The following is a 23,314-nucleotide window of genomic DNA, read 5'->3' as shown; positions in this document are numbered from 1 at the left end:
GAAGGTCTGACCCATTTCCCAAGGGTTCATTTTGATTATCTATAGAGAAGACTTTTCAATTTTGACTTAATCTTTCTATTAAAACCTCTGACAACATTTCCTAAAATTCTCTCAAAATAGGAGCCTGAGTATGGGGGAGAGTGGGGGCTGCATGACTTTGTTTTCTCTGTTCTCCACTTCTCATTTCTGGGGCATTGCTGTGAATTGTTCACCCAAAGCCTTATTCCCCTTGAGAAGAGGCCCATTTGAATAGCTTCAGTGGAGGACATCACAGACAGTGTAGGGTGTTTATAGAACACAACGTGGCCAGGGAGGAGACTGTCCGTAAAAGCGAGGTCTCCTTCTCTCCTGGAACCCAAAGAGGGAGGAGACAGAAGGAATTGTTTTGGTTTTGAACTACTGAGCTAGGTGACATACTTCTTTTCTCCCTGCCCATCATTACTGTGGACATAAAAGTTATAGTAAATTTTGTCTGGTTGCTTTGGGTGAGGTTTATTGAATGTCAGAATTCATCAAGTGACATTTCTGGTTCTTCTCTCTTCTTACTAATGGATGCTTGATTGACTGCTACACCCATTTCTCCAGTGTTTCTTCACAAGACAGCCTGTTCCTCTCATTATTGCAGGTAGTTATGAAGGCCCTGCCCCCTTTGCTCTCTTCTATTTTCACAGCACCCCTGTTGGCATAGTTAGGTAAAGGGAAGAGTAGGACTGTACACACTTTACCATCAGTACAGCTAAGTGGATGACACAGAATGGGGAAAGGGGGGACCAAAGTGACATCTGACTTTGGGTACTGATTTGGAGGCAAAGAGTTTTAAGACAGAGGAACCAATATTTGTATTTCAAATTCAAATGTAATTTAAAAAATGGTTCTGTAATTGCAATGACACATGAATTAATGTGTCATATCTCATGCCCAAGCACCACGTAATCATCCTGTGTGTGAATTATTGCACAATACATTCATTCCCTGTTGTGACGTACAGCTTAATTAGTACATGAAACTACATGAGTTAGACGAATGTAAAGGGATTATGTCCCATGGTGTGCAATAAAGGAGAATGTTGGGAGGTATTTGGCACTGTTTCTGAGGGGAAATCAGGGTTGATTTTTCTATGATGTCTTTTGGTTTCAATTTCAGTGATACTTGGGCCGCAACAGGTGACATGGGATTTCTGAGCTACAGTTGGTTGGTTGAACACCACCATTCAGTAAATATTTCTTGTTTAGGCATTATGAAGGGTCAAATGAAATACAAAGCAGCAACTTTGAAGCGTGAGTAATGGACCTCGGCAGCCCCAAGTCTACTTGGCTTCACTGAGTCTCACTGAACCTGATCCCAGATTCTCCTCCCTGGGCTTGCTGTAGCTCTCTGATCCTGGAATCCTCTTCAGTTCCAGCTAGGATGCTGCGTCAGGCACTTCGTACATTTGGTCAAAAACTGGTACGAAGACCTACACTGAAGGAACCAGTGGCTAAGGATGACCCACAGAGAAGCCTAAACACTCTGGATTTAGTGGCTCGGGTTGTGGGCCGCACAGTGGGTATAGGTGTGTATATCCTGGCTGGTGAGGTGGCCAGAAATCAAGCAGGACCATCCATTGTGATCTGCTTTTTGGTGGCTGGCCTATCTTCTGTGTTGGCTGGGCTGTGCTATGCAGAGGTTAGTGCCCGAGTTCCCCATTCTGACTCTACATATCTCTACAGCTTTGTCACTATAGGTGAACTCTGGGCTTTCATCACTGGCTGGACCCTCATACTCTCCCATGTTGGTGATAAAGCCATTGTGGCCCGTGCATGTATCTTAGCTTTTGACAACCTGCGTGGGAACAAGATCTCTCAGACCCTGCGTGAGAGCATCTCACCACATGTTCCCCGTGTCCTTACAGAATATGTAGATATCTTTGTTGTGGGTCTTGTGTTTTTGCTCATAGAATTCCGGAATCTGAGGTATGTTTGGTCTTTCCCAGTTACCAAAATGGCCACATTGGTGAAACTTTTGGTTCTCAGTTTTGTCATCATCTCTGGCTTCATTAAGGGGGACCTGCACAACTGGAAACTCACAGAAGAGGACTATGCAATGGCTGGACTCAATGACACCTCGAGCTTGGGCCCTCTGGGCTCTGGAGGATTTGTGCCTTTTGGCTTTGAGGGGATTCTCCGTGGAACAGCTACCTGTTTCTATGCATTTATAGGTTTTAGCAGCATTTTTGAAAAAGTTGAAGAAGCCCGGAATCCCCAGCATTCCATCCCCATGGGCATTGTGATTTCACTGTTCATCTGCTTTTTGGTGTATTTTGGTGTCTCTGCAGCACTTACACTTATGGTGCCTTACTACAAGCTTCGACATGGGAGCACCTTGCCTCAGGCATTACTCCATATTGGCTGGGACCCTGCCTACTATTTTCTAGCTTTTGCATTTCTGTGTATTGTTTCTGCCAGGCTCTTGAGCTTTATGTTTCCCATACGTCGAGTATTACACAGGATGGGACAGGATGGTCTCCTGTTCCCTGTCCTTGAAGGAATCCGTTCCCGCCCATTCATCCTTATCATGACCACTGTGATCTTGAGCATTATTACAGCAATCATGGCAGTCTTCTTTGGGCTCACTGATCTCCTGGACCTTAGGTCAGTTGGATCCCTGATACCTCACTCCCTGGTTGCTACTTCCATTCTCATCCTCAGGTATCAGCCTGAGGCAAAGGAAGGGGAAAATGAATCAGAGGTGCTGGAGGAGAATGGACATATAGTAGAGAGGCTGACTCTACAGGGACTACTTTTTCCAGGCAGCCCCACCCCCACTCCACTCTCTGGCCGGGTTGTCCGTGTTTGCTCCGCACTGCTTGCTTTGCTGCTAATTCTTCTTTGCCTGGTGCTGGCCCAGTGGCCAGTTCTGCTTTCTGGAGACCCAGTGTGGATTTCAGTGGTTGTGGTGCTCCTGGTGCTCATCACTGGGCTCACTGGGGTCATCTGGAGACAGCCTCAGAGCTCTAGTCCCCTTTACTTTAAGGTCCCTGCTCTGCCTCTGCTCCCACTACTGAGCATCTTCATGAATGTTTGCCTTATGGTGCAGATGACAGCTGCCACCTGGGCCCTATTTGCTGTCTGGATGTTGATTGGGTTTGCTATCTACTTTGCCTATGGGATCCAGTACAGTCTGGTCTCTAACTCCGCTTAAGTTAGGGCCAAAAGTGTAGACCTTGAACTAAGCAGTACCAGTACATATTTGGTTTGACATCATCACACCTGAATGCAGTCTTGTCTCTCTGCACAATATTGGAGAGTCTCTTGACTGCATGGAAAGCTAGGCCTCCAAAGGGATGTTGGTGGGTGAACACTAATAGAGCTCAGTGTGTATTGTGAAGGATGTGTCTTTGCTCTTTCTCCTTTTTTTTTTCTTTTAACCTGTCTACTTTTGAGTTGTGTCTGTAGCTGCTTACTGGCTTTCAAATATTATTAAAAGAAATTACAAAAAGTGTTTTTGTTTTCCTTGGTTGAATATCCAGTAGGGTGCCTGACTGGCTCAGTCAGTACAACATGCAACTTTTTATCTCACGGTGGTGAGTTTGAGCTCCACATTGTGTATAGATGTTATTTTAAAAAAACGCACAGCAGAATTACTGGATCAATAGGTGGTTTTATTTTTAATTTTTTGAGGACCTGCATACTGTTTTCCACAGTGGCTGCACCAATTGACATTCCCACCAACAATACATGAGGGTTTCTTTTTCTCCATATCCTAGACAATACTTGCCTATCTTATCTTTCTTTTTTTAATTTTTTTAATGTTTATTTATTTTTGATAGAGAGAGAGACAGAGCATGAGTAGGGGAGGGGCAGAGAGAGAGAGGCAGACACAGAATCTGAAGCAGGCTCTAGGCTCTGAGCTGTAGGCACAGAGCCCAACGCAGGACTCGAACTCACAGACCACGAGATCATGACCTGAGCCGAAGGTGGACGCTCAACCAACTGAGCCACCCAGGCACCCCTATCTTATCTTTCTGATTTTAGCCATTCTGATAGGTTTAAAGTGATATCTCATTGTAGTGTTAATTTATATTTCCCTGATGGTTAGTGCTGGTGAACATCTTTTCCAAGTGTTTATTGACCATCTGTATGTGAAAATAGTATGGAGGCTCCTCAAAAAATTAAAAATAAAAATTACCCATAACCCAGCAATTGCACTACTAGGTATTTATACAAAGGATACAAAAATTGCTGATACCAAGGGGCACATGCACCCAATGTTTACAGCAGCACTATTGACAATAGCCAAAATATGGAAAGAGCCTGAATGTCCATAGACTTATGAATGGATAAAGATGATGTGGTTTATATATACAATAGAATAATACTCTGCAATAAAAATGAATGGATTCTTGCCATTTGCAACAATGTGGATGGAACTAGAGTGTATTATACTAAGTTAAATAAGTCAGTCAGAGAAAGATAAATATCATATGATTTCATTCAGATGTGGAATTTAAGAAACACAGCAGATGAACATAGGGGAAGGGAAGGAAAAATAAGATAAAACTATAGAGGTAACCAAACCATAAAAGACTCTTAAACAGTGAGAACAGACTGAGGGTTGCTGAGGGGAGGTTGGTGGGGGAATGGGCTAAATGGGTGATGGGCATTAAGGAGGGCCCTTGTTGGGATCAGCACTGAGTTTCATATGTAAGTGGTGAATCACTGGGTTCTACTCTTGAAACCAATATTACACTGTATGTTAACTAACTTGAGTTTAAACAAATAAATTTTTAAAAAGGAAGGGATGAGATATAATTTTCATTGCCATCTGGAGGATAGACAGAAAGAAGGACATGGACAGATAGACTCCTCAGAGACACTAGTAGCTGCTACTGTCATGTAGATCTTGCTCTTCAACGTGTGGTCCACGGACCAGCAGCATGAGTGTCACCTGAGATCTTGTTAGAAATGCAGAATCAGGTCCTACTCAAACCTACTGAATCAGAATCTGCATTTTTAACAGACTCCCAAGTGATTTGTATGCTCGTTTATGTGTGAGAAGCACTCACTTCAGATGATGGAGGATAGGTGTCTGGCCTCAGATGAGCACTATGGAAGATCTGAAACTTTGGAAGAGGAGGGGACTGAGCTAGGGAAATTGAATTTTTGGGAATAAGGAGAAGTGTAGGCCCTGGCTTCCCTAGTGTCCTTAGGCTTCCCATATCAGTCACTGTGCCAGGGTTTGTCACTCTGTCCACTTTGGGAAAATGTCTGCCATGCCCATGCTGGAGTCTGCCTGGTCATCAGAGGCTCCCTTGGGGCACAGGATTGTGTGGGTTGGAACAGGTGCCAATCCCTACTTCATATATGTCCCAAAAGGGACTGGGGAGGTCATTTTAGTCATGCCGAGCCTCAGGGTTGTACTGTCTCTTAATCAAATAAGTGATAACTGAAGAGGTTATGGAGATTGGGGGATTGAAATAGGAGTTAACTATCTGTCCTGGAAATTAGGATACTTTCATCTTTCAAAATCTTTAAGGATAGACCAGATGACTGCATAAGGGGTTATTTCCTAGTCAGGGCCAAATTAATTTTTTTAAGGAATCTTTTGATGAATTTTAATGGGTGAATAACAAATGAGACTAAATTTCCAGAGACCTGGAGGATAGGCAATGGAAAAATGTTATCAGATGATCATTTGGGAATTTTCTTAGGCTTTTGAGGGTCTGTATACCTCGTCCCCAATCAGAAAGAGTGATGAAGAGAGAGGCTAGTATTAAAGGAAAACAGATTGAGAGTAAGAAGAAGGAAAATTTTTCTGAGATTAAAGGGTGACTGGAGGTGATGGGAAGGTGTAGGCTCTCTGGCAGTGTGCATGGCTGTCTCACTTGGGTTTTGGAATGCCTCAGATGGGCCCTGCCCAGAAACAGGACAATGTACAAAATGAACTCTTGAACTCCCAAATATTTTTTATCTAAAGAATTCTCCTGTCAACTCCTGAAATAAAAGGCTTGGGTGGATATGTGGTATATATAAGGCAATGAGGCATGGGGACAATGAATGTCAGAAGAGAAACACCAATATTCTTAGAGCATTAAAATTAAAATTAAAACAAGGCTTAGATTTAGGAGAATAAGTTGCATGTTAAGGCTCAAATAAGAATTTTAGGTTTCCATGTCCTTCTTCTCTCTATATTTTTATCTTGTCTCACTGATGAGATTTATAAACCTCCTAAGGGAAAAGAACATATCTTTTATCTATTACTTGTTTATATCTCCCATGCTTACAAAGTGATGATAATAATAGCTCCATTTGTTGAGTACTATGCTGTATGCTGTGTTCCAAGCACTTCACATAATCACCTATTTAATACAAAAGTTTTATGGTGGAGTATTGTTATGGTCATTTTACAAAAGTTGAAACAAAGACTCAGAGGCATTAAGTGATTTGTGCAAAGTGAGTGGTGAAGTTAGGCTTTGTACCAAGTTTGAGGGAAGCTCATGCTGCTAGCTGCCGAGCTATACTCTCTGTGGAGTAGCAGCTCAGTAAGGGACTGATGATCATTGAAACATGATGGCATAGCATAATTGAAATACAGTGCCTATTTCTAAATAGTGAATAATAAAAAAAAATAATTCTATTTGTTTCATGGAATGTAGTCAGAGAGACACTTAATCACACATGCAACTTGTACTCAGACATTCTCTCATTTACCTTCATTGTGTCCCAACCTATAGTTAGGAGCTTGGAAAAGGGGTAAGGTTGGGTAAATATATTCATAAAGCACCACATTCAAAGTCGTGTGTGTGTGTGTGTGTGCATATATATGGACATACCTGTTTGAATTTGAGTAGAAATAGGCACCAAGGTGTGGGCTATGTTTATCTTGGTAGATCTATAAACATGAGCATATTATTTAGATTTTTAGGGTATGGTGTGTGTGTGTGTGTGTGTGTGTGTACACAAATCTTGAAGGAGTTTAACCATCTATAAGAAATTGGCTACCTTCCTTCCCTGACAATAGTTGGTGTGTTTGTACCAAACCCTGATATTTATTTTCATCACATCTCAAGGGAACCTCAGTGAGTTTTCTTTCTGAGAAGTCTATGGCTAAGATGATGAGTTGCTTGGAGTCCCTATGAATCTGCTACAATCAGAAGAGTTTTGCAGAGAAAGAGAAACAGAAACCCCAAGGAAACACCCTGCTGTTGTTTACTTTCTAGCCTAATACACAGCCTCCCTTGTATGCACACCACTCATGTAACCACCTCCCCTCTCCTAGAACCCCTCATGGAAGGTACTAAGAGAAGACATTTTATTTATTTCTTTGCTTGCAAGTAGGACTCTCTATCTGAGCCATCCCAGAAAGAGGAGAATTGAAAATTATACCAGTGAAGGAATCTAGAGTTGAGATTGTGAGATCAGGCCCTTTGTGAAACTAACTTCATAGAAAGCAATGGACTTTGATAGAAGCAAGGATGGTAAGAAGAGTTGGTTGTCTCTGTCTACTTCTTTAGAAAACCTGAAACAAAGCTCCTAGAAGCAGGAGGCAGGACGACCTGCACGTGATTTGGAGGTAAACACAGTACAGGAACCTTCTCCCCCACTTTCCAATGCCAGTACTTGGAAGACTATTGTATGAGGATTTTATGACAAACATTACTCTCCATTTGACATTTCACAGCATCTCTTCTCCAGAGAAGGAGGAAATATAGATATTGACAATTTGCATCAGTAGATTGAGGAAACCCAGGTATGCAAATTATCTGACTTAATTTGTGTAGTTTATGCTTTTCTGTGCTTTGTGTTCTTCTCAGTAATGAGAGGAAGAAATTCTTTCATTGTTAACAAGAACATAGTGGAGGGGAGAGAGGATATGAGAGATATATAGATGGAAGTATTATGGGTATCCTGTCCCATATGAACCCCACACCCTTTCCATAAAATTAGGTGGAGAAGAAGTGGGGATAAATGGAACCTGAGCTAGAACCCATGTCCTGGCTCCTGTCTTCTGTATTAAAGGCCTCCAGCTTCTTGAATTTCACTGGTCCTTGTATTTCACTTTCTCATTATGAACAGTAGTTCAATATCAAGTGATGCCCAAAGTCAAGAAATCCTTCCTAGTAGCTATGTCTTTTCTTTGTATATCCATCCTCCCTATCTCTGACTACTGAAATGATACACAATCATCATCATCCAGTTTAAATGTTACCTCCTGCCCAAGCCTTCCTAGATAATCCTAATCAGAAGCAATTCATTTCCTTTAACCTCCTCTACTCCTTTGTGTTAGTCTTACCATAGCTGTGTTTTTGTACACTGTCTTCATTTGTGGTTACCCTGTGCCCTCCCTTTATCCCTCACTCAACTGTATGCTTCTAGAGTGAAACTGTTTGTATTCTCTCCACAGTGTTTAACACAGGGCTAAAGAATGGTTAAATAACTGTTGTGTATGGTTCACACTTATGGGAAAGAGGCCATGGGTAGAGATGTAGAATAAAGGCTTTATGAATGTTGATTAAATATATTGTTAATAGAGATATGGACATCATGCTTTCAGGTAGAGATCATATTAGTAGGAAATTTTTATCCTACAAATAGATTTATTCTCATAATATACATTTATTCATTATTAATTTTTCCCCTTATTCAAATATAGGGTTTTTTTTCCCTCCTGGGAAATGGGCAATAAACAAGAAAACAAACGTTAAAATAATTCTGGACTGTGATGAACACCTGAAGGAAATAAACAGGGTCTTATGATAAAGAATCAGAGGGAGTTTTCTTTAGATAGGAAGGTTAGGAAAGGCCTTTATGGTCACTGTTATATATTTACCTGACTATGATTATGGCTTAATTCAATTTCCAACCTGAGGAGCAATAACAAACAAAAAAAAAAACAATCAATAACAGAATGAGAATAAGAGCCTTACCACCAAGAGGCATATTTGTGAACCCAAACTTAGAATTGGTTCTTTCTTTGATCCAACTTCCAACCTCCCCCCTGCCTGGGGAAGAGGGCAAGTCAGGCTCTCCCCTTGCCTCAGGATATACCCTGGTACCTCTTCTCCTGCCAAGGAGTTGGCAAGCAAAACAGGTGTTGAGAGCTTTGATCTTGCTAGAGACTTGGAGACAAATCAAGGTAGAAGCCTCTGAAATAATGCTTCAGGATGTGAGAAGCTGGGGAAGAGATGGAGACAGAAGTATGCAAAAGGAGAAGCTAATTGCTGTCACAGAGACTCCCTTTTACCTTGGTCTCAGTGGATTTTGGGCTCTGTACTTCTTGGGGGAATTGGTCACGGCTCTCAGACATTTGGGAAAGGGGAAGATATCCCCTAGTGACTTTAGAGACAACATCCACCCTTAGTCATTTCTGGATCCCTGCTCCAAGGCTGAAGACAACCACAGCTTTGAGGAGCAAGCCTTCTGCCAGTATCCCAGAAGGCCCAGGACGTTCTTTCATTGCTGGGGTCTTCCTTTGTCTACTTCCCTGCTCCCCTTCTCCTGGCACAAGTTGGTTGCATTAGTTTCTGTCTCTTGCAGAACAGTGGTGACATTAGGAATGGCTTGGGAGTGAGTAAGAAGAATCCTGGAGGTTTTACACCCACTAACCCTTTCTTGACTATGCTTCCTGTTGGGATAACATGTTTTGGTTGCTAGCTCAAGAGCAGTAGCTCCCTCTCTCACAAAGGCCTTAACCTCCTTGGTCATACTGAGGGATACCTCAGACTGTTGAGAAGGTGTTATAGAAATTACCATAAGTTCCTCTAATTGAAGTTGTAGTCCTCACTTCTCTTCAGCCTTCCCCCACCCCACTGGGACCAGCTTCTCTACAAGTGGTATCCTACACACTATAAAGGCTGTACTTCTTCAAGAAGAACCCTACCTCTCTGCTCCATAGTGCCCAAAGAACTCACATTGCTTTGTTTTGAGAGATACTTATTGGAGGAGGAAAAGCTATACTCCTTTTAGCTGCTCAGGGTGCACACAAGTCACATTTCTGATCTTCAGACATGGACAGGCAGTTTGGAGTAGTGGTACCTAGAGATCTTGAATTCAAGCAAGCAAGTTCTTGTCCAAGTGGGTCCACTTGCTGTACTTGACAAGGGATGTCATGCTATGGGTGCAGGGAAGTGAAGTGGCAAAGAATGAACACTGCTTGGAGGAGGAAAAGGAAGAGTGAGGCCAGAACACATATGGAGGCAGTGGAATGGGGAAACTGACTCTTGAACCCAGGTCCTTTCTGGAGTCTCGCTCTCAGGGGCAGCAGCATTACTGGCTCCCTTCTGAGGCAGACAGGATAGGGTATGTGACTCAAGGCAAGCCAGGGCAGATTCTGGTGGGAGAGCTGACATTAATGCAGGTGAATATGGACAGATTTTCCCAGGAGCTTTGTTTTAAAGATAGAGAGAAGAGGATGGGAGACAGAGGAAGGAAGAGGGTCCACGTATCATCTCTGGGTTCACTGGATTAGGTGATGAGAGAGAAGGGAAGACTTTAGTCAGAATCATGTCTCCATTAACTGCTTTGCTTTCCTACTTGATCCCTTTTCTTCTTAAAAAAATTTTTTTAATGTTTTATTTATTTTTGAGACAGGGAGAGACAGAGCATGAACGGGGAGGGTCAGAGAGAGGGAGACACAGAATCTGAAACAGGCTCCAGGCTCTGAGCTGTCAGCACAGAGCCCGACACAGGGCTCAAACTCAGACCGGGAGATCATGACCTGAGCCGAAGTCGGCTGCTTAACCGACTGAGCCACCCAGGCGCCCCTACTTGATCCCTTTTCAACCACAACCTAAGTGATTGAAAATAGGGAGGATATCGTTAATAACTTCCCTGATCTTCCATTCCACATCATGTGAGTTTATCCTGTCATGACTTATGAAGCAGATACTCCTGTGGCCCATCTCTTTCAGGGGAATGCCTTAAGTCCCAAGTCCCTTTCAGAAAATGTTCTGCAACAGCAAAGCAGCATGTGTATTGGGTATTTCTCCCTCACACCTGAATCTATGTTGTTTTCCTACAGAAATGCTGTCTGCCTCCCTCCCCATCCCTCTTCCTTCTCCTCTTTTCTCCCCTCACCCAGCCTGTTTCTTTCTATATGCACCTGCTGGAGTTGGGGATAATGTTCTAAATATTTCACTTCCTCTACTGTTGCCTCTTCAGTCTTTTTATTCTTCCCCTCCAATCTCTCCCACACTCCTCCTCCTGCCTGGTCAGTTCTTACCTGCCTTCTTTGTGGGTCATTTCGCTTCTTTGTTTCCTCTGTTTCCTTCTTCATCTATGATTACAACTTTGAAGAGATGGGAAGATGAGTTTTAAGAGCACCATCTGTGAGGGAGTTGGCTTTGGACACAGCAAGAGGCATGGTGGTCAGACATCAGGAAGAACCTGATATGTACTGACAGTGTGGCCTAACTTCCTCCTGACCCATATTTCTTAATAGATGGGGCTGATGTGCACGTGACAGAGACTTATATAAAATTGTTAAATTAAGGATCAAGAAGCCCTCTTTGCCTGATATTTAGCCATATCTTAGTTATAAGTAATCACAGGAAATGGAAGAAGACATGTTGGGGATATGGATGTCCCCAAGGCACCCTCTTTCCTGCCATAAGGAAGGTGGGGCCATCCACTACTTCCACAGTTCACAGTTAACACCATGGGTTGGAGGGAACTCTGACAATGAGTATCCCACCTACACAGACCTTCTTTCAGACCTGTTCAGTGTTCAAGTAATCATATGTTCCTGGGGTTCTGTAATTATCCCCACAGAATAACAATCATGAAGGTGTCTATACATGAGCTATGTGGCAAATTCTCTGAAGTTCATCTCAAGTTATCTAGATTAGGCAAACAACAAACATTCAAAGACAGCTAATCAGAACTAGAATTTAAAATCCACAAAAGTGACTTGTTGAAACATAATTTTTCTCTCTAAAATCACCCTCATTTCCAAAGAGAGCCAAATAGAGATTATTTCAGTTGAAAAACAAATCCAATTTTAACAAAGTTGGCCTAATTATTTACCTAAACTCAGAAAGAGTAGTGATTAACCTGATAGATTCTTTCAAACTTGCCTTACTGGAACTTTCATAAGAAATCTCTAAGATTGAACTTTTCATAGCCTCTTAAAGCCAGAAGCTAAGCCAAATATCTGCCATCAGATCTTCCTATGGTACCTGTAGATTTGGGTGCATTCTTCTTCTCGAGGTCCCTTAAATATCCTGAGGTTTCTTGAACCTGCCAAGAAGTGACATTCTTTACTCACCTGGTAAGGCTCCTGGGAACTCTGTAAGCAAGGGATCTGGCCAACATTTCCAAAGGGCTTTATTGGCTCCGTAAAGTCAACCTTAGTTCTTTAAAGCTATCTGGTCATATCTGAGTCTATTCATGTCTCTCTCAAATATGATATCCCAGTCAGAGCCTTGGCAAGGTAACCAAAATTTCCAATGGAGTCCTGTTACAAGGAGAACAGATTCTCACTGAATTTATGCAAACAACTGCAATTTCCATGAAAGAAGAATACTTACCAAGAGTTTCTGAACTCTGGAACGTTTCAGGTAGAGGAAAATGTTAAATTTTCCAATTTGCACACAAAGGAATATTTTATCATGTTTCTGTAAGTCACAAATGTCCTAAAAGAAAGTTTTCTTAAATATGGAGAAGCTAATATTAGAGAGCCTGCCATGTTAAACAAGAGTCCTGAAAATTATACTCATCTTCCTCCATTCATTCAGTTCTATGTTACTAATTCTTGTTCTGTTTGATTGCAGTTTTTCCATTTATTCCAGAAATTCTCATCCAGTTTAGCTTTATGATTTTAAAGATATCAAAACCTGTATTTGTCAAAAGTCAATTCCATGAATCTCCTTGAAGAGGAAACACATTTTTTCAAGAGCATCAGAAAATAACTATAAATGACAAAAGACTCAAAAGTTAACATGATTCAAGATCTATAATTGCAGTTGACAAGGAAATCTAATTACTTCCAGGACACACAACATTCCAACAATAGAATGTCAAGTGATGACCCTATGTGAGGATATATTAAAACATCAGGAATTCCATATGTTTGTTAGAACAGTTACAGCATATGCCATACAATACAACCCAAGAAGGTTCAGCACCTTTTTTTTTTATATAACACTTCCCATGTATTTTAACATAACAAATAAACAAGCCTAATTAGTCAAAAAGATTTTACTTAGAATTTGAAACTTGGGAAGTTTGTAAAAAAAACTTAGAAAGCTCTAAAGCACACACATGAATAGGATTACAGATCATCACAAAACTTAATAATTAATTATTCATTTAACCAAGCTTGCAATAAGAAATTCTACAGAAAGTTATACAGTTGTTAGCAAAACTTAGCTCCTTTAATATTAAGGAGTTGTATATCTGTTAAGTAATCAAAGACTTGATGAGACAAATCATAAAACTTTGGTTTTCTGGGCAGATAGAGAAAAGAAGAAAAACAAAACAAAACAAAGCAACTTTTATTTATAATTTCTTATCAAGAGGAGACCAACAACCCAAAAAAACTTAGTCTTTTAACAGAGAGAAAAGCAGAATTTCGATCTTATACCAGTGTCCTTTCAAAATCCATTCCTTTCAATATGAGTTAGTCCTAACCATACATAAAATTATTTTCCAAAGCTTTCCCTTCACAAGCCTACAACTTTCTTTTTCATTCAGATTTTGTCCAAAAGCTTTATCTAAATAACCAGTCTCATTTTAGGACAAAATTACTTTTTTCACATTAACAAAAAATGTATTCTCATTTCTTCTTTTTAAGTTTATTTTTATTTATTTTGAGAGACAGAGAGGCAGAGACAGAGAGAACAGGGGAAGGGCAGAGAGAGAGAGAGAGGGAGCAAGAGAACCCCAAGCAGGCCCTTTGCTGTTAGTGCAAAGCCCGACTTGGGGCTCAATTCCACAAACTGTGAAAGCATAACCTGAGCCAAAATCAAAGTCAGACACTTGACCGGCTGAGCCACCTAGGCACCCCCCAAAAATGTTTTCTCACTTCTTATACCTTCCTTATACATCTCCTACTTTCCTACATATTGAGTTGTTCTCCTTCTCATTTCCATCGGTCTTAATGACATGTAGTACAATTTTAACTCTTAGAAACCTTAGTCTCCAAGGAAAATTAAGCAGTAAACAAAGGTGAACTGTCTATAATACCAGAATACTTCAGATTGGAAGTTTATGAGTATATTTTATAATTTCTATAAACATATGCTTTTCCAGAGTGCAATCTTTAAAAAGCATAAAGGATGTTTACCAACAGAGTCAAGTATCTTCAGTTTCTTTGAAATAAAAAGGTCAAAGCAGATACACCTCTGTTCAGTAACCAATGTTTTAGTGCCTGTTTTATTTGGAGAATACTTAGCCAGTGAACTCAACTCAATTTTTCATTTACCTTAGCACAAATTTAAAATTTCAGATTACTGATATTTTGAAAGCCATAAACTTTTTTATTTATTCAACTTACTTCTTCTTAACAATTATGAAAAAACTTTATGAAACTTTATGACACAGACACAAGTAACCATTATTTTAAGCCACCTTTTTGCTGACAGAAATAACAGGAGCTCCTTTGACTTTTACTAAAACTTGATAGAATAAAGGTTTTATATTTAATGTTGAGAATGCTAATGACATGCTTATTAGCTTTAATAATGGAATATTTTGCACCTGTGTACATGAAAAGTTAATCAATTTGTTTCCTACTGGCAATTTTTACCTGGGGAAACTATGGGTAATCTGAAGTGTGCAGTTTAAGTCCAAGGTAGCCCATGGGCCCCTTGATGTTGATTTGGGAGGGACTTAGCTTGAATCTTGTAAGGAGGGGGTCCAACAGATTGGGGTGCTTTGCTCCTTGATAGGGAGGTAGGAGAAGAGGGAATCCATGCTGCCCCAGGCACTGAGGATGGCAGAGGAGCTTTGTAAGTAAGCTGCACACATGCTAGTACAGAAACAGGAGGAAAAGGATGAGGTAGAGGTGAAAGGTGCCTCTAGAAAGGCCAGAGGCAAATGCAAAGTTTGGACTAACATTCCTTTTTTTCTTTTGGTCTCCTGTCTATCCCTCCTGCACAACAGGGTTTTTCTCTGATTGCTTTTCAGTCCTCTACACCATATATTTTAAATATGTCCTAATGAAATTTCTTTGGGAATAGAAGGAGTATCCCATCTTACTGGGGAAAAGTTCAGAAACAACACAGTGGAAACAATGATGCCTTGAGTACTTCTGTTGGCCCAAAAGTAGGGCTCTTGACCTACTAAACCAATGTTTCTCTAGTTTCTTTTCCCTCCCACAAAGTCAGAGTTCTGCTGATTTAAACAAACCAAAACCTCTACTTGGAGGCAACCCAATGTAAAAGAGAGATCCAAGAGAGCCATTTAATGGCCATCTTACCTCTGACCTTAACATACATGACAAGGTGGTATTAGAATAAAGCTTATCTCTTTCTTAGTTACAGGTTCCTGTCTATATTCCTTCCACTTATTCAAAATTCAGTCTTGGGGCGCCTGGGTGGCTCAGTTGGTTGAGCGCCGACTTCGGCTCAGGTCACGATCTCGCGGTCCGTGAGTTCGAGCCCCGCGTCGGGCCCCTGTGCTGACAGCTCGGAGCCGGGAGCCTGTTTCAGATTCTGTGTCTCCCTCTCTCTGCCCCTCCCCTGTTCATGCTCTGTCTCTCTCTGTCTCAAAAATGAATAAAAAACATTAAAAAAATTAAAAAAAAAAACAAAAACAAAAACAAAATTCAGTCTAGTGGGTTAATTGGTGGGGTAGAGATGGAAATTCCCAGTATACACACATTTAACACAACACAACAACCCCCCCCCACAAGCACATCAAAACAGATTTTTTCCAAATTCAAACTAAATTGACCATTATTCAAGTCTCTTTTAGTTTCTCCTGAAAGCCATGCCCTTCTAATGGGAAAGACATGGACAGCAAAACAAAAGCACACAGTGCTTCATGAATGAGAAACTTGTATCAGTGTGCACTCTGAGGGACTTACCTGGTCTTGAATTTCCTCAGCTTCCCCAAATGCTCCTTCCTTTGCACTCCAACCAAAATGCAACATTGACAGCTAGCATGGTCTGGAATTAGCAGACAATTTCCCCTGAGACAAAAAGTACTCTGGGCAGCTACACAGACAGATCCCTCAGATTCCCTCCTGGAGAGCAACTAACCTGGAACAGCTAATATCCTTCAGTCCTCCAAGTTAATAGCCCAGGAGACAAAGGAGGAAGCCCTGGCCTGGTGCAGGCCAAATGCTCCAATAAAAAAAAAAGATTTAATTTTTACTTATTTTTGAGAGAGAGAGACAGCATGTGAGCAGGGGAGGAGCAGAGAGAGAGGGAGACACAGAATCTGAAGCAGGCTCCAGGCTCTGAGCCATCAGCCCAGAGCCCGAAGCGGGGCTCGAACTCACGGACTGCAAGATCATGACCTGAGCCGAAGTCAGACACTCAACCGACTGAGCCACCCAGGCGCGCCCCCCCCCCCAACTGCTCCAATTTAGATTTCCAGGGAATTTGACACCCCAGGGGCAGTGGCTCCAGGCTGACTCCTGAAAATTTGTTAACTACATGTACATTCAGCTGTGCATCACTGCAAAAGTCAATATTCAAGAGAAGAAGTTTTTGTTTTTTTTAATGTTTATTTATTTTTGAGAGGAGGGAGGGGCAGAGAGAGGGGAACAGAGGATCTGAAGCAGGTTCTACACTGACTGCAGAGAGCCCAACGGGGGGCTTGAACCCACGAACCCTGAGATCATGACCTGAGGTGAAGTGTGACACTCAACCGACTGAGCCACCCAGGTGCCCAAGACAAGAGTTTTGATTGGAAATAATATGAGCTTTATTCAGGAGCCAGCCACCTGGGGAGAAGGCAGACTCTTGTCGAAAGAATCTCTGAGTTTTCTGCCTGGCCTAAGGGTATTTCAAGGAGCTTAGGGCAGTGAATCAGTTAAAGGAGGATAGTGGTCCCTAACATTTCTTGATTACATGCAGACTCCATGGTACCAGCTACCGATGTTGTCTCATTACTCTGAGGTTGTGCAAGGGGATCTGGTTCCTTAGTGAGGGGTGGGTGGAGGGTTGAACAAAAGTGTCTGGTTTGTCTGGTTACTTTTTCATTATGTGCAGAAGGTGTTTGTTGTTTTCCAGGAAAGAATGCACGATCCATAGTTTTACAAGGAAATGTTAATCAATCATGTGGGCTAAGAGTCCTGGCTAAAGCTTAAAGACTAGTAAGTTGATTGCACAGACCCAGACAACTCAAAGAAGTCACCTAAGATTCTGCTGGAATAGGGGTATTCTGGCTGGTGTGTAAGGTGAGGGGTCAGAGATGTGGGAGCCCTGGCTGAAGAGAGAATATGTGGTTGGTGGGGTGGCAGTACAGGGTACAATGGTTGGGCTCTTGGGGATTGGTGTCCTGGTGTCATGAGCTGGGCTGGGTGGAGGTGGATGGAGGGGAAGACATCCCTTACAGCTAAGGGAGGACTCTAGGCTCAAGGACTGCCTTTTAGCACATTCTTTCCAGGAGGCCCAGAGGAGAAAGGAAGAGAATGGGGAACAGACACTTCAGACCATTCCAGCCTCATTCATTCTCCCCTACCCTCCCTCACCTTGCTAAGCCCAGCTTCTCAATGGGCCATTTCACACTTATTACACACCTGCTGTGTGCACAGGGCTCCAAAGTGGTTTTGTGTGTGTGTGTCATTCTTTCTCTTGCAGTCCACTCAGATCTTCACACTCCTCAGCCCCTGGGTTGATCTCAGGGGCCAGAAGCCTCTTCTGAAGGCTGGGATCTGGAACCTAGATATTTGGGACATGCCATGGGGACCCTGAAGAAGTGGGGGAAGGGAAGGTTGGGAGAGAGTCCCACAACTTCCTGGGGATAGGATGATGATTTATATTAACAAGAAAGATTAAAGTGAGAGGAGAGGAATAATCTGCCAAGAGCAGACAGTGTGACTGGTTTTCTAGAGCAGAAATCCTAGGCCTGACATAGGGAGGAAGCAGGATGAATAAGGGCCTGTAGAGAAAGATCCTCTCCTCAGGAGTGTTGGGGTTCAGCATAGTGTGGTGGGGAAAGGGGAGACCACGTGGAACAAACAGGCAGGAAAAAAGGTGACCTCTGGGGGAATCTTTGGTATATATGTGGAGGCTTCAGTCCTGTCCTGCACACACACTGTAATTGAGAAATTACACAGAGTCTGCTAGGCTCTCAGACATCAGTAATCCCAGAGGAGAAAAGATGCAAAGGCTGTACACATTGCTTTCTCTGACTCAAACCTGTGCTAGGAGCTGAGAGGGAGTTTCCCTCCAGCCTGAGTAGAGGTGCGAGTGGTGGAAGGACCTGATGGGAACAATCACCATTTGTCTCTGTCCTCTCCTGAGATGGAGTGGCTTTGGGGTGACTAGGTAATCAGGCTCTCGCGTGGTACTGGGGCTGCTAAGAGTCCTTTCCAACCTGGGGTGGGGCTCAGCTATGGACTGAGGGCAGGGGTTCCCCCAGGTGGGACAGAACTGCCTGGGAGGTTTTCCTTGGACATCCTATACCTCTAAGCATCCCCACCCATCACTTTGCTGATGGAGACAGGTCTCTTCAGCTCTCCTTCAAACCGACTGGATTTGCCCAGAGGAAGAGAGAAGAGACAGTAGGAAGAGGATAGGAGGACACAGAAGGGGGCAAATTTCCATCCTTTCATTGGGTTCTAAGCCCTGTTCTACTCCCTAGATTTGGAAGGGTGTGAATCATGCAAAGGCAGGTGTAGAAATGACTTGAAATGGGGCAAAATGGTAGGATGCAGCAGGGTGGAGAGATGGAGGTAATAGGAAGGTGGAGCCCCCTGGGAGGTGGGGTTGTCTTGGGAGGTGAGCCAGGAGGGGAGGCAAGCTGGGTGGAGTGGAAGGTGGTGAAGGTGGGAGGGGACAGAGTGGGAGGGGGGCAGTGTAGGGGGTCAGAGGGATGGGGATGGGCTGGGCAGGGAGGTGGAGGAACCAGGATGGGGCAATGCCTGATGGAAACTTAGAGATAGTCAGGGTGGTGGGTTGTCTGGAAGGACTGGAGCAGGATCCCACTTGGAGGAGCCCAGAACCCCCTCCCCCAAGCATGGGAGTAGTTTCTTCTGGATAGGGAAGTGGGTTCAGGGTGTAGGGACACTGAGAGGATGGTTGGGTAAAGCTGGTGGATCACAGATGAGTCAGACCTTCCCTGGACAGGAAGGACATGATCACCAGGGCAGATTCAGAGAAGGAAGTTCAGAGGCCACCAGGTGCAACACTGGCACTTTACAGACAGGAGCCAGAGGCCCTGCAGGAGGGAACACTCAGTGTCCCCTGCTACGTGATGGCTGCCTCTGGAAAACCTGCCCCTGACTCCTGGTCTAGGAGTCCTTCTTGCTCCCCTTTGGAAGACCGTGGACTCTGTTCCCATTCTCTTGGCTTTATTAGATGGAAAGAAGGGGAGAAAGACTTTAGCTAGACTGGGGTGATATCTTCCTTCCTCCTCCTCTAGTGACTCCTTTCCAGCCTTCCTGCTGGGCTTCTCAGCCTCCCATCTACTGAAACCTATTCCTTCTCTTTCCTTGTCTCCCTCCACAGGCTCCCAGCATCTAATGTTTTAGCTCCTGCTGGGCATCCGTAGCAGTGTTCAGTCCTCCCCACACTGCTCTAGGCTTATGGTCTAACCTCAGTCGGAACCATCCCTTCTCCTCCTCTTCCTGCAGATTAGCCTCCCAGTCCTTTGCAAAATTGTCCTATAATCTCCTCCTCTGGGAAGTCTTCCGTGATTAACTCTCCTGGTTCTGGATCCCACAGTTTCTTTCTAAACCACTGGAAAGGGTACCTGCAGGCCTTTCCTTGTTCTGGTCTCTTCCTCTTTCCTGGCTGTGAGCTTTGTCCCTGTTCTTCCCTCTAACCTCCACCCCCAACATGGACCTTTGCCTCCACTCAGGCAGGGCTGTTTTTCTCCTTCCTCCCAGGATCCGCTCCATGCACCAGAAGGGCCAGGACTGCACTGGAGAATTGACTGAATCCCTCCCTGTTCTCTGTTTTCTGGGAATAGCAGAGATAATGATGTCCAATTGGGTTTCACTCCAAGTAGGGAGGTGGCAGTGCAGATTCTTCCCTGTCTGTATTTTAGTGTTTAATTGGGGTTTAGGCCTCACCCCCAGGTCTGTATCCTCCTTTTTCCTTGTTGCCTCTGACCCAGTTAACAGACCTCTGGAGCTGCTGCCCTGGAGCCCCTGGGATGCTGGGTCAGGTGTGGGGAGTGGCAGGCAGTCCAACTATGATTTCTCAACTTGGGCTTCACACTGCACCTGATTACCTGCTTCCTGGTTGGGTCTCTGCAGACCTGTTTTCCACTCAGGCTTCTCTTACACCTTCCCTTTCCATCTTCCACTCCCTCCTTACACAGCCCACCTATCCCCAAAGCCTGAGTTCTCTCAGCAAGCTGTCTTTCCTAACCCTTGGGGTTGGCCTTCTGCCTGGAGAGGAGGATAGGTGGATGAATATCTGGGTGGAGGAGAGGGTCCTGGCTCTGGTGAGGCACCAGGCCTAGCTCTGGGCTCATCTGTGCATTTGTTGCCACCTTGTGGCCATACTGAGAGCTGGAGGGCTGGGGTCCTTGCTGAGAAGGGAAAGGGGGCTGACCTGGTTGGCATTTAGAGGGAAGCAGGATTTGGGGCACCTGGGTGGCTCAGTCGGTTAAGCGTCTGACTTCAGCTCAGGTCATGATCTCGCGGTCTGTGAGTTCAAGCCCTGCGTCGGGCTCTGTGCTGACAGCTCAGAGCCTGGAGCCTGTTTCGGATTCTGTGTCTCCCTCTCTCTCTGACCCTTCCCCATTCATGCTCTGTCTCTCTCTGTCTCAAAAATAAATAAATGTTAAAAAAATAGAGGGAAGCAGGACTCAAAATTGCTAATTGACTTTGGAGGTTTCCTCAGGGAGCCTTTGAATTCCTACCTGACCTGGGAGTGGAAGGCAGGGACTTTGGACGTTTCCTCAGGGAGCCTTTGAATTCCTACCTTACCTGGGAGTGGAAGCCAGGGAGGAAAGTCAAGTAGCAAGGACACATCTAGATGGAGAGAGAGAGATAATTAAAACTCTATCATCAGGTCTCAAGCCTACCATTCAAATTACCCCTCCCCAAAAGTACCCTAAAAGGGAAACAATCTGAAACTAAAGCAGGAGGAGGTGATATCTGACCTGAGAACTTCCCAATAAATTCCAAAGAGTATTGGGATGCCACTACTTGTGACAATTGCCCAATTTTACAATGCCTCAGGTCCCAGTGAATGGTTCCTCCCCCATCCCCAGGCTCCTTGATCTCATCATGCTCCTTGTGCTTATTCAGAAAAGCCCAGTTTCCTCAGCCTTCCCTACTCCAGTCTGAGTGTGGCTATGGGCAAGATGCTAATCTGGTAAGTCCCTTCTGTGGTCTAACCGCAGTCCTGCCTGGAACACTGGAAGTGGAGAGAACCTCCATATACCCAGAAGAACTGCAGATGGGAAGGAGGCCAGAGGAAGGACCCTGTAAGGAAGGTTCTGAGGAAGGGCAGTTCTGCCTCAGTTTCTCCTACCTCCTCCTCTCTCCTGCCCCACTGGGTCTGTGGAGATGAAGACCATGGGACAGAGTGGTTCACACCCTGGAGAACTCTCTCTGCTTGGGCTTCAGGTTCACAGGTGCTGGGGGGAGGGGAAGCTGAGTTCCATCATGGCCCTTGTTATTGTCTTCTGTAGAGTGGGTATATTGGGGAGGGAAGAGGGGAGGCAGTGTTTGTCTCAATCAGCCTGAGTCCTTCTGGTCTCACCCAGAGTCCCTTTGAGCCGTTTTCTCTCTAGGCACCAAAATCCCAGTCTCTCATAAGCCCCATGATGATACCTCCTCCTCCATCCTGACCACCCAACCCAGCACCCATTATTAGGGGCTGAGAATCACTGAATCCTCCTGACCATCCCCCCTCCGTTTTCCCTGTCACTGCTTGGACATCTTGGCCAGGAGTCCTGGCTCTGCGGGTGCAGGGTGGGAGCTGTGTCCAGGCACCCTCCCTCTGAGGTACCATTTCTCCCTTGCCTCTTTTGCTGCCACTCACCTTACTGTGTTAAATTAAACCGTAATGCTGTGTGTGGCTCCAGCCCCACGGACTTGGCTCTGGAAAATGAAGACAATTCCTGTCTCTGTCACCTGGTTGCCTTATAAGTTGTTCCCCTGCTACCTGGTATGCTCATTTATGTATGTGATAATATCAGAATGGTTTTGACCTCAGGAATTTATAGTAGAATGGGCACCTTGAGAGCCCCTAAAGGTGATTGGCATTTGTCTCAGTCCTTAGCAAGGAGGAGGCTCTGTCTGCTGCCTCTTCCATTCTGGAGAAGGTGTGTGGGAGCTGCACCCAGAGGGTCCAAGGGGAAAATGCAAACACCAGAGTATATTAGGAGGCACATGGCAAGAGGGAAAGGAAGGGGGAGGGCTTTATCTTTTCAGGTTTCCCCCATGAGTGGAAAGTTGGAATAAGGTGTTTGAAATCCTGGCATGTTTTTCTCTTCTTGTTTTCTAAGGAAGGAGTCCTGGATTGGGGAATGACATGGAGTTCTTGTGTGTGATGGACTATGAAGAAGGGGTTGTGTGTGGCACGCCTGCATGCACATATTCACCCACCAGTCCACAAGTTTGCACATGTGCCCCCCTCCCCCAAACTGGCCTCATTCCACTGAGTCAATGCATTCAATCTAGTTACTATCACTTCCTCACCTTAGCTCCTAGGAGAGGGGAGGAAGTAAGGCTAGTCAGAACACTGGGTCATACTCAAGCCAGAAGTTCCCAGCTGAGGGTAAAGTGAACAGGACAGAGCCTTCCCTTGGTCTGTAGTTAGGTTTTCTTCCCTGTCCCTCCTATTCTTCCTTCTCTCTCCTTTCAGTGCTCACCTCCCTAGTAGACCCAGCTTTTGAGGTTAAAAGAGGGTCAGTGGCAGCAAGAAGGATCTGGAGGAGGAGTCAGTAGGTCAGAAGAGGGATGGGAGGTGCAAGGAGCATTGAAGGGCCTGAGAGAGAGGATCCCTGGGAAGAGAGAGTTGAGGACCATGAATGGCCCCTCCTCTCCATGTGTACAGGGCTGTGGTGGGAGGGAACAAGATTAGAACAGGAAAAGCACATTTCTGTCTATAACTCTGAAGAGCCTCTGCAAACACAGGACAAAGAGAAAATAATGAATGAAGAGAAGTTTCTCTTGCAACCCAGGAAGTAGGAAGATAGGGGCAGGGGCTGTGGGACTCTGAGGGGCAGAGGGGTGTGTGTGTTGAGGTGAGTGTGTGCAC

At 44.2% G+C, this 23,314-nt stretch overlaps 1 protein-coding gene across 1 annotated transcript in view; it reads left to right on the top strand.

Annotated features, from left to right (window-relative positions):
- Positions 1–3,427, top strand: part of LOC102966745 (cationic amino acid transporter 3-like) — a 39,361-nt gene extending 35,934 nt beyond the window's left edge. The window contains exon 2 of the mRNA XM_042991892.1: positions 1,233–3,427. Within this exon, the coding sequence (XP_042847826.1) occupies positions 1,408–3,180 (1,773 nt within the window). The 5' untranslated portion in view covers positions 1,233–1,407 and the 3' untranslated portion in view covers positions 3,181–3,427. The remainder of the gene's footprint in view (positions 1–1,232) is intronic.
- Positions 3,428–23,314: the final 19,887 nt, after the last annotated feature.

The sequence above is a fragment of the Panthera tigris genome, chromosome B4 (genome assembly GCF_018350195.1).
Source record: "Panthera tigris isolate Pti1 chromosome B4, P.tigris_Pti1_mat1.1, whole genome shotgun sequence".
Taxonomy (NCBI): Eukaryota; Metazoa; Chordata; class Mammalia; order Carnivora; family Felidae; genus Panthera; species Panthera tigris.
The sequence above is the reverse complement of the archived record's forward strand: the minus strand, read 5'-3'. Positions and strand labels throughout refer to the sequence as shown.